Raw genomic sequence first — 12,709 nt, 5'->3', positions numbered from 1 at the left:
AAACTTCTCAGTATTAATAATGATTAGAGATGAAATGAAATACTTGGGGATGCCACTCATTCAAGCAGCTCCTATGATATGCTGCTTTAGGATTTGGTGGCTTGCCTTGCTGCTTATTCTTCAATGGACCTGAACTTGTCTCAGCCTCTTTTACAATTTCATGAAACTCCATTGGCCCACCACATGGAACTCTAGTGATTCTCAGTGGGTGTAATCCACTTATCCTTTTCTTGTCATTAATCTCTGAGGCCACTCTGTCTGGAATTGTGAATGATATCCCAAACTTGATTTGAGGCAGAGTTCTTCTTATACAAAAGACCTTCATTCCTTGCTTTGAGTCCTTTTCAAGCTTCTCTGTGAGGCCAAGTTTTTGCCTTATTGACTGGTTCTTTACTGTAAACCGCTTCGTTATCGTTCGAGCTCGGTCCGTCTTCGTCTTTCTGTGTTCGCTTCTTGTTTTGGCCATGGTTGGTGGTGAAGATTTGGACTCTGCAAAAATGGAAATCTTCAAGCTGTATTATAAGGGGAAAGTGGGGTGTCTTTGTATTCTCAAAGAAAATGAGAATGAATTGAAATCCCATTATAAAGCTTATTGGAGAAGCCTAAGCAGCGTGTGAAATAAGCATCTTTTGTAGGCTCAAACTTAATAGTCATTATTCCCACGTTGAGTTGTTTTTGGAAAAAGGCTTCATTTACTTTAAATTATATTATTCATAATATCGATAATTTCTGTTATAAAAGATATTTTAGAAAACAAAGTCGGTTAGCTCTTAGCCGTTTGTTTTAATTGTCATTGTAATTATTTTTATTGGCGATCTGCAAAACCATCGACTTTGAAACCGGGGGAAATTTCCTTTTTCATACCCCCATTTATTTATAGGCAAGCTGCGTTGCTCTATCAGTATTTATGGAGATAAATTTATGGTATAAATAAAGAGATTATAGTATTCTCTAATACAATTTTTTTCCCATCTTACAGAAAATAGAAAAACAATTTTAGTTGAAAGGAAAGAAAAAGAAGCAGTTTGGTTGGAGAATTTTCTGCATGGAAATTGACACATGTATTCAATTTCCATATTTGTTTCACAATTTTCAACTCTTTACTTAGGAATAAGCTATCCCCAGATATTCTCATTTCCTTCCAAAACGGTGAGTTTTCTATTTTCCACTCTCTATCTATTTTTCATTTTTACATATAATTTCACTTTGAATATAGTTAATTAATTAATATTAATTTAACAAAAATAATATAAATATTTATTTTAATAAATCAATAATGATCTATTAAAATATTTACTTAACTTATTTTTATAATAAAATTTTATTAAATGAATGGTATTGTTTTTTTTTATTATTAATTTACTAGCCAACATATCTTAAATATATTTAATTAGTAAACTACGGTTAGTTAAATTTAGTTTGTATTAAACTTCATTTTTTCAATAATAATAATTTATTACTTTATTGTTTTTTTAAACAATCAAGTAATTATTTATTGATATTAATTTTAATTTGATTGTTCATTATGAATATATAATCATCACTAATTATTTATATGAAGTTAATTATTTATTTTACTCCATTCATTATTAACATATCATTTACAAAATACTTTTTAGTATTCTTTGTTAATTTATCATATTTTTATCTCATTTTCTTCACTTTTTATATAATATATTGTCCATTAAAATATATTTTATTATATTATTTAATTAAAATTAAAATTACTAATGTCGAACTTAATTGATAATAAAAATGATTAAGTATTAGATTATAATTAATATGGCATTAAATACATTAGTTGGTTAATTTTAATTATAAATTACTCAATCTTCAAATACTTATAATTAAAATTATTATTGATTCATAATTAACTTTTTATTCATATATTAAACATTGTTTATTATTTAAATTATTCATTTATTACAAATATAATAAGATTGTCATGCTTAATTTCATAAATTAAACGCAAACACAATTTTTGTTCATAAAATTTTGATAGCATTCCCATGCACAATCAAACACAATCATCTTTGATTTCCAGACATCATATTCTCAGACATCTTCTTTTCAGGCATCATTTATTCTCAGACATCTATAAAACCTTAAACCAAATGACTTCTTAGAGGCTATTGGATAAGAAGAAAGAACGAGCTTGATGAAGAAAAATTTTGAGGTAGAATAGACAGAAAATTTTGAAAATCTTCCTCTTCTGAGTCTTGGACAATGATAGTGTCTAAGAGGTGAAAGAGAAAAGATTGGAGAATGCATCAAAAGAAACATGTTGAGAATCTCACATTAAAAAATTAATGGACTTAACATGCTTTGGAAGGTTGATGAGCCACTCCTCTCATTGTCTATTGGTTTTTGGATGGAATCTCATATTATATTATATTTTATTAGAGTCCATAAAGCCAAACAGGTATTCGATCCAATAAAAATAAATTGTGATTCACATTGGAAAACTTTCTCAAACGAGGAAGGACATAATTTTTCTAAAGGCTTCCTCACTTTTTTTTTGCATAAACGATAATTTTGTTTTGGCCATATCTTTATTGATACAACTCCGTTTTAGTTAAATAACTACTTGATTTTATACGTTTTTCGTGTTCTTTCCAACCATACTTTTAAATGGCTTCACAAAGTTTAAGCTACAATCATTTTTGGTATGAGATGTTTGGTAATATAAGAAACCCAAAAAGTAAGGGAGTAGGTGAGAAGCATGTCTTGAAAAAAAAAGAGAGTATATAACTGTAGTCATTTACAACGGAGGGTAAAATGAGTATTTCCCATCTTCAAAAGATTTTTTTTAAAAAAAAAAAAAAAACGTTTTAAAAAAAGAGGTAAATTACATAGAAGTTTTTGAATTTTGAGTCAGTTTGGACAGTTTTCCTCTCCACCACCAGCGACTCCTTTCCGCGCCGCCTTCATCCCCTTCCCATTCCGTGCACCGCCTCCTTCCGGTGCTCATTTCTAACCACTCCCATTCTTTCCCACTGTTTATCACCACCCATTTCACCGGAAATATGACACAGATAGTCCAAAATAAGAGGCCCGAGCGAAATTGTAGTTCACAGTTTATCACCTCCTTCCAGTGCTCACTCGAGTCTCACGGCCCAGCTGGTTACCGTCCGTTGCCGGCATTGTAGTTCCATCACTGCCCAGTGGCAATCGCTTCCCTGTTGTTGGTGAGTGATTTCTTTGACTTTTTCGTGGGAATCAAAGATGACAACGAGACCAATGCATGAGAACAAGAAGAGAAAGCAACACCAATGAGCGAGATAAAAAAAGAGAGCAAAATAGAGAAAACGAATTGAAATGAAAGAGAGCAATGTGAATTGAAGAACCAGATGGAGTGACAAGAATGAGTCCAAAATGAGAGGAAAGAGTTAGAATATAATAGTAAATGTGATAATTTCGTAATTCTAAATAATCTAAAAACAATCTAATTACGTTTGTAATTATGATCTATTACGATTAATCTATCAATAAAACTTCATTATAATTACACCAATTTTGATTATGGATTGATGCCTTACTTCAATATAATAAAACTTAATGTTTTATTTAATAACTAAAAAAACAAGTTCATTGATAAGATTGCTTATGAGTGCAAGATTGGGGGTATGCAATGTTTTGAATGTTCAACACCATGCCTTTTTCACCGGTGACATTATCATGGCATGTGATCATAGAACTGGTCAAGATATCAAATTATTAATTATATTTTATTTAATAATTTTGATATAATAATTTTATTATTTTTTAATTTTATCCTTTTTATGTTACATCAAGTAAGATTATTTTTGTCTTTTTACTATCAACTATGATGTGTCATTAGAGTTTTTATTATGAAGCTATTAAAGTCTTGCCTTGTTGTTTTGATCCATTAAGTTTTAGGATGAATTAATTTTGGCCTTTGTGTTTCTTTCAAGTTTAGCTAAGAGAGCTCTTGAATTTTGCAATTCATGTGTTGAGTTGCATGCCAAGAACATTCAAATAGGATTGATTATTCTATCTTGGAGAGTCTTTGAATCTTGGGCCAATGAACTTGTTCTTTGTCTCAAGATATTTGATCTTAAGGGAATCCGGGTCTAACCCTAACAAGTTGATTTGGAATTTTTAGTGATTGGGAATTAGGGGTTCTCATATAAACTAAAAGGGTTTCTAATTTCAATTCACTAGAGTTTTCGTATCAATATACATGCATACTCAAACTTATTAGCTGCTTGTCACAGTGTCAACCAAGTCTATTTCAGATTTATATAGCCAAATCAAATCATTGAAGACTCATGTGTGCTTCAACTTTCATAATACTTATATTTTGTCATATCACTTAGACTTGTTTAATGTTGTAGCTGGCACCATATATAGAGTCCTCTGTTAATCGAATGAGGTGAAAGATGTGGATGCTTCCACATTTATCGGGAGAGAAGGATTGATAAGGAAATAAGTGGCAATGAAAATAAGTGGCAATGAAAATAAGTGACAATGACAAGAGTTATAGTATTAAATATTTACTTCTAAGATTCAAACCTACGGTGGAGTTACAATCTTTCAAGTTTCAAGGCCATCTAAAAGACACAATAAATATGAAATTCTAAATTTATCCACATTTTTTTATAAATTACGTACCAGTTTAATTTCATGTATTTACATTTATGAAAGTAGTTGAAGAGATGTTTGATGAATTTAGACAATATCAATGAAAGGTTGTGTCTTTTTGTAATGTCCTTTCATTTAGTATAAGTAGTCCTGTATTTTTCACAAAAGAAGATTTGAAAATGTAAAATCTTAGGTTTTAAACCTTGAAAGCATTTAGGCTTTGTTTCCTGTGTGTTGATCTTTTGATAGAATGCATAAATATTTGGAGCATTCAAGGGTTGATTAATCTTACTTGTAGGGTGCTTTGAAGATTAAAGGTTGATGAAAGTTTCAAAACTTTATCCGATCCTTGATTTATTAGATCATCTAAAAGTAATATGTTATCTAGCCTATCTTAGGAGTTGAGACTAAACTGATTTCAGAGTCTTTTGAGGTTGAATTCTTTGAATTTTGTTGTTCAACATGGTTCTTAGATCCGACGCTCAAGAGGTTGTTTGTCTTGTTGTCGATTTTTCTAGCCATCAAGCCCCAGTCACGAATGCGCTTTGGTATCGAAATAATGTAGAACCTTTCTCGGAGAAAGCTTTACAATAGTTGAAAGGAAATAATCTGATTTTTTTCATATAGGCCGAAATGATCACATAATAATAGCAATAATCTAAACTCCCTTGAAATACCCCACATCATGAGTTGTTTTGGAAAGAGACTTCATTTACTTTAAATTAATTATATTATTCATAAAATTAATAATATAGTAAGGTAAAACAATAATAATAAAAATAAAAAATTCAAGTCGTATTGAATTTCATTGGATTTTTGTCTGAAAAACAGAGATTCTTGAAAATAGTTAACTGAACTAATTTATCTTAAAAGTGCTATGCCATGATCTATATACAGTTTTGGGAAAATTTTCTAGTACTAGTATAAAAAATTTCCTATATTATCAGAATATTAGATTCATTGTTTGCTACAAAATTTGAATTTAAAAATTATATGGAGTCTAGAAGTAAATGAATAATAAGTTAATATAACTGTTAATAGATATTTCAAATTATGAGTGGAAGTGGTAGGTACTACCACAGTACTAACAAACTTTTACTGAATTTACTGTAAAACAAGCAATATCACAACAAGTAAAAGTAGTGTCCTTAAAAGTTGAAACCTCCTTACCATTAGAAGAAAAATCATACCATCAAAATCAGCTACATTTGCATTGGCCTCCTTTCAAGGATGCTTTGTCTAGGAGAAGATGTTTTTTTCTCTTCAGATTGTGTTCCGCCGCTCCTCATGTAGGGCTTTTGTTACGTTTGGTTGTGGTGACTTTGTTGTTTGTTTATGTCTGCCTAAAAAAATCAATTGCATTTAGTGCCAACATCGCAAAACAAACATTCTAAAACCCCAAAACTTAAAAAACACTTATGAGAGGGTTTTCCATTTATTTAAAAAATTGCAATATTATTCTTCACATTTCAGAAACGTTTCAAAAGGTGCAATGACGATCTAAAACGGGTTGCACTTTAAATTTCCGGTCCCAAGTCACTACCACACAATTCTAAGTCTAAATTTCCATTTGAGATTTGATAGGATTTCCACATCAAGAGTAGTAATAAAACAAAAGAGAAGCTTCTGAAACGAACCATAATAATTTATAGGATTGAGCCAACACCTACTCATGGCCCATCTGCAAACTCTTAAGGAGAGAGCTAAGGATAGTCATCAATCCAAACGAAATATTATACAAATTTGGTTTAGAATATCTCCCAACAGCTAAATCAAGTTTAAACATTGAAGAACTCGTAGTGACAAGTTTCACAGCAAGCACCATATACAGTAAGGTTGATGTCATAATGAAATACTTCAAAGGGTCTTCAAATCATCTAAAAAAATTTTAATGTCATCCAGCTTAGCATTAGATAAACCTGCAGAACAGAAACAAGCGTCAACCAGCATGTGAGATGATATTCAGCTTCAAGAAAGCTAAAACCAGCTTGATTGATAATGAAGTAGCTTCATAATCATACCATTATGATAGTGAGAGATGTCCCCGTTTGTATGAACCTTCTCTACTTTAGTCAGCTTGGATTCCTCCATCCTCCTTTTCTTCAGCTTTCCTATTTTCGCTCGCAGCTCCGATGCAGTTCCCATCATTTCTGCGAGAAATTGATACATGTTAGAAGTCTGCTTCCTAAAATAATGAACAGCTTTTACCTACCTACTGTTAAAGTTTTCAGTACAACGAAATTTAATGCTAAGGAATAAATTTTGTCCAAGTGGCCTTCAAAATGAAAATAGCAAGAGAAATTGCCTTATTCACGGACTGAATTTCCTCTCTGATGGATGAACGACAGAAAATGGGAAACAAAAAGAGAAATTCACTAACCCTATTCCTAGAGGTAATATAAAATTTGCCCAAATGAAATGATTTTGCAGGTGTTGACTAAAATATCATTTGAAACTATTAGAATTTAGAGTTTGTGTCACCATGAGATATCCAGGCCAGCACAATCCATTGAAGGAGAAGGTCAGTGTTTACAGAAACTTTAATCTACCAGGCTGACTACGACGATAATCAGGTTCATACATGATTTTGAGTATGCCTTCATGAGTATACCAGTAAAGTAATTCGCATGTAAAACCAGGAGTGCAGAAAGGAAAAAATTGATTTTAAGTACAACTTAATTACCCTGGAACATTTCATTCACAGAATTTTGCTCATATAATTGTAATGCTTCGTTGAAATGATTGATTTGGGAGTTACTGGTAGCAGTTTGCCTTTCCAAAGCTTGTAGCTCTTGGTTCAATACAATATTCTCTTTTCTGACCTGAAGAATATATTTCCTCATAAAATATGATGTACATAAACACAAGACGTAATAAACAAACGACACACTCAATACCTCAGAGAGCTTATTCCTCAAAAAATCTAGCTCTGTATCCAGACCCACGTCATAGTCATGACTTATTGAAGTGACACCAGGTGAATCATCCTAAGACAACTTAAAGAAAATATTTAGGTCTGAATCAGAAATATGTTTATTGCGTTAGAGAGAAGAAAAAGTAGTAAGTAAGATAATACATAGACTAAATTAACCATAACTCAAATTTCTAAAACAAGATATGGGAACCATTGATAATTTAGCAACATGACAATAAGATATCGCAGATTCCATTAAGATGCCAGTGAGACAGACAGAAATTCCCAACCCCAAGTATCTATATTGGTGCAAAATGAAAGGAGTGGAACTGAACCTCACATAGGTTAGACTTCAAAAATAATTTAAAAAGAAAAGCCACGATGCACCATGACAGAGATTTTCTAAGAAATGCTGCAGACATTTGCTTACATTCCTTCAGAGCAAAAGAATCTTTTACAATCACGGCGATATTTCTAGTGACAGTGGAACCACATTGACTTGCAAACAAGAAAAGGAATCAATGAGGTAAAACATATGGAAACTCGAAACTGCATCTAAAACAATGAACATATCTCGTAAAAAAACTTGAAACTTGATGATGCACATTTCTCCAATATCTCAAAATTTGTTCACCCTCGAACCAAAAGTTGAGGAAGCTCTCTAGCCAGTACACAAGGGGGAAACTCGCAGAACCAACAAGCAGCCATTTTACATGCTCAATTATTAATCACTAGTGAAAAGATTTGGGCATAAAGGGCGAGTAATTCAGTTACAAAAACAACACTAATAGAGCAACTTTACATAGCAAAGCACAGACAAGGTTGTGATTATTTGTTGATATGTTGATATATCTATGAATAGGAAGATTTGACATTGATATTAAGGACTTATAGACATCTCCGGTATCTTTTATAAACACATAAAAACATAAGAAGATGTTATCTATGAATCTCAATAAGAGCTATAACTTATTTGAAAGCCAAAACAACTTAATTATTAATTTAAATATTTTTTTTTAATAAATTTATTGATTTACACAAATATCTATCGATAGTGATATTCAATTGATAGACTATAACTTGAAATTTCGATATTGATACCAACTTCAATATTTTAGTCCTTGGGCATCGGAGCCTCATCACAGACAGAGTAGAAGAAAAACCTACATTTGATGGTAAAGAGAAACCTTCAGGTACTGAGAAACAGTGATTGAGACAGTACTTCTCCCACATGGCCAACCGCTTATCCAGACCCAATTGAACCAACGCTCGGACTCGCGATATTCCCTACAGGAACGAGGCAATTAAACAATTTTGTTCAAAGAAAACCGAAACAATTCAAAGAAGTGCTCAAGAGTACAAACTCAAAAAGCCGGAAATTAACGGCTGATAAGAAAATGTCAAGTAATAAAATGCAAATTAAACCTTACCAGGGTAAGATCCTGGGATCGATCCGAGCCCTCGGTCTTCAAGGTCGCTGATGCTTGTCTGAAGGGAAAAAGAATGGATAAGAATCAATAAAATCAACCGAACAAAATTGAAAACCTAAGTTGAAGAGACGGAAACAGAGAGAGCAATACGATTGATAGAAACCGAAAGCGTCATCAACTAAATCGTCTACAATATTGAGAGCTTCATTAATGAAGAGCTGTGGATTCAGATTCAGTGAATCGAATACCGCTTCGCCTTTACTTCCTTCCATCAGAATTACTCTATCGCTTCCTGAAAAAGCTTCTTTTCCAATGAAGAAGACGACGAGAAATTCAAAATGGAAGCTCCAAAGCTTTCGCATAAATGGAGAAATTTTGCCGCCAAAATGGTAGTGGCGAATGATGGGGACACGGAGCCGGCTTACACAGTGGCGCTAATGCTAATAGTCTGCAACCCAAGAAATGTGATTTTAATTTTTTTTTAAATATGTTTTTAAGGTTAAATTACCAATTTAATCCATAATTTAAAAAAAAAAAAAAAATTAGAATTCAGTCCCTGAAATTTTATAAATAATTCCTATAGTTTAATAAAATCTTCATAAATAGCTTCTAAGTTTGATGGTAAGAATTATTTTGAAAGAATTTATCAAGTTTTAAAGATTAAATTCTAATTATGAAAAGTCAAGTTTAAAAAATTAAAAAAAATGGTTTTAATTTTTTTTTTTTTTAATTATTATTATGTGTTAAGGTAGGAGTTCAAGTGATTTTTAAGAAAGGTGAAAATCATAAACTATTTCAAGAAAAAAAATCATAATTAAAAAATAAAGAGGAAGCAAACATTAATGTTAAAAAACAGAAAATTAAAAAAAATAATTTGTTAACAAACAGTTAATTTCTGCACTTTTTTTTTTTTTTTTTTTTTTTCTATCGTGGTCATTTTTATAATATCTCTTTTAGGATATGTTTGGATTGACTTAAAAATTCGAACACTTTTGATAAAAATCGATTAAAATAAATATTTTGAGTGGTTGCCAAACACTCTAATTTCTTTTAAAACAACTTGTTTTTTAAATTAAACATTTGAAAATGTATTCTAAACGCATCTTTAGTTTTTAAACTTTAAAACAAGAACCAATTTAGTGTGTATTTTGTTTAACTTTTCAAGTGTTTAATTTTGAAGATAATTATTTTAGAAAAATTGAAGTGTTTGACAACTATTTAAAATACAATTTTTTTTAAAAAAAAATTATCAAAAGAGTTTAAATAAAAACAATTTTTTTAAAAAAATACTTTTTTCTCTAATCAATTCAAACAAGCTCTTAATCATATTAATTACATTTTCACATAAAATTTGCTTACTACACGATTTAATAAAGGTAGTTTGAACATATATTAATGTTAACATGTTAAAAACATATACTTTAAGTTTTGTTATTAATTTGTTGAAATTAAAATAAAATGTTAGGATCAAAGTGGTTGCTTTTAAAGGTGCAAGGGCTAAAATAGACATTGAAAACGTTCATGGACCAAAATGAATATTTTGAAAGTTTAGGACCAAAATAGATTGTTACTGGGAATTAAAATATAATTAAACGCTATTCCTACTTCTCATCCAATCAATGGATTTTCATCCTCAACTATTAATTTTATCCAACTAGATAAGTGTTGTAATCTTTTTTTCTCTTTCAACTTCTATATTACTTTTCTTCTCTACAAGAATTAAGCCATTTTCACCAAAAAGCATCGGTGTGGATAAAAAATTCATCGGAAGAACTTATGTCATCGCAAACCGACCATCGGGAGAAACCATGGGCATAAATCCATTGAGAAAAGAACTACTGATGCTAAATGGCTCAACGTCAATGTAAGGAGTTTTTCCAACATCAAACCCAATTATCTTGGACCTATGCTGATGTCATACTTTTGGCGTCGTCATAGGGATCCTACACCGACACTGATATGATACATCAACCGTTCATATAGGTCGACGGTCAGAGCATGGCATCAACGTAGCAATATTTGTCTGACAGGAGTTGTTTTATGTTGATCTCATACTTCTCGCGTCTACATAGTCATCATATGTTGACGCCTATTGATATTGTCGACAATTATTTTATATTGACATGAGAAGTATGGCATCGACATAGATTGTATAGACCGATAAACAGTACAATTCGACATCACATAAGCCTATTTTTGCGATAAAAAGTTGCATTAAATTCCTATTTTTTATTTCATAGAATTTTATTAGATCAAATTGATTTGTACCTAATAACAAACAAAATACCTCAAATAAAGTCCAAGTTCATTCAATATTGTCATATATGTCTTATACATGTTTTATACAACACCTAATTTATGGAAATAAAGTTACATAACACCTGGGAAAAGTTTGACATAAAAATAAAGTTACAAAAATATTCAGAAAATTAAAGTTTCTTGTCGATGAAGTCGATCTTGAAAAACAAAAAAACAAAAAGAAAAGCTAAATCTACAACTTTAATAACAAAAGACGTATAAAAAACACAATCGATCAACTATTATTGAGTTTCACATAAAGAATAATTTGACATATATGTATATCAATACAAAAATATCTAAACTTACGAACTCTCTCACTCTCCAATTGAAATAGAACAACTTACACTAAAAATTTAAATATAATTGACACACACAAAATGTATAAAACATCTCTCCACAATTTAAACAACATATCTAAATTTTCAAGTTATCTCACTCCATATTTAAGACGAAAAACATCTCAATGGACATTTCATTCCACGTTTAAGACAAAGATACAACATCTAAACTTATAAACTTTCAAACAACATTTCATCCAACATTTAAGACAAAAAATCTCACCCCACATTTAAGACAAAGATGCACCATCTAAACTTATAAACTTTCAAAATTTCGATTACTTTTGCTGATGATATCTCTAGGCATCAACATAAATCACTTATGTCGATGGATGCATTACTGTCGGTTATCGGTAGAGGGGTGCTAAATTGGTCGTTTATGACCCTTTTCCTGGACGGTTCCTTATATACTGGTTGCTTAGGCCACCTGTCTCGACGACATATATATAAGCATTGGGAGAGGCTCACAATGCGATAGGGCTTTTACTTGTCAACAATTCCTCTTTTTTCTGACGATATTGTTGGTGTTGTCATATTTAACGTTAGGAGAGATCTCTTTTCTTATAGTGTCATTTAAGAGCAAAATAATGCAGAAATATATCAAAATATATGAGAAAATAAACTTTAAACAAGTTTTAAGTTTATTCTTTTCAAGGAGGAAGATTAATAATATACAACATCTACCCTTCAAAAACTAATTGAAGTAACATTGAGCTTACTTCCTTGCTGAAATCCCGAAGTCTAAAAGTACTTTTTTTTTCTTTTTTTTTTTTTTTTAATTTTAATTTTATCTAGTTAGGAGATGCATTTTTTTGACAAATTTATTTATTAAATTTTAAATTGCGATTTAATTTTTTTATTATAAAATTGATTCAACTTTTATTAAGTTTAATTAGTAAATATTTAACCTGAAAATGATTTAAAAATAGTGTAAAAAATTATATATTTCTTGTTTCAAGTTAGTATTTTTAATGTTGTTGAAATTTTTTAAGAATTTTTAAAGTAAACTAAATTTTTTGAATGAATACTTATAATTGAATTTAAAATTTAATAGTTAATATGGAATTTAAAAGTATAAAGAGAGAATAATATATAAAAATATATGAATTAAAAAAATTAAA

At 30.5% G+C, this 12,709-nt stretch overlaps 1 protein-coding gene across 1 annotated transcript; it reads right to left on the bottom strand.

The window, feature by feature from the left end:
* Positions 1-6,214: 6,214 nt before the first annotated feature.
* LOC120071647 (protein MIS12 homolog) lies at positions 6,215-9,403 on the bottom strand. The gene is made up of 7 exons (XM_039024017.1): positions 9,100-9,403; positions 8,950-9,007; positions 8,687-8,806; positions 7,503-7,592; positions 7,289-7,427; positions 6,627-6,755; positions 6,215-6,524 (listed from the first exon to the last, which is right to left on the bottom strand). The coding sequence occupies exons 1-7, from the start codon at positions 9,309-9,311 to the stop codon at positions 6,463-6,465; spliced, it is 810 nt and encodes a 269-aa protein (XP_038879945.1). The 5' UTR covers positions 9,312-9,403; the 3' UTR covers positions 6,215-6,462.
* Between the last annotated feature and the right edge of the window lie 3,306 nt (positions 9,404-12,709).

Source organism: Benincasa hispida, chromosome 2 (genome assembly GCF_009727055.1).
Source record: "Benincasa hispida cultivar B227 chromosome 2, ASM972705v1, whole genome shotgun sequence".
Lineage (NCBI taxonomy): Eukaryota > Viridiplantae > Streptophyta > Magnoliopsida > Cucurbitales > Cucurbitaceae > Benincasa > Benincasa hispida.
This window is presented reverse-complemented; position numbering and strand designations above follow the sequence as displayed.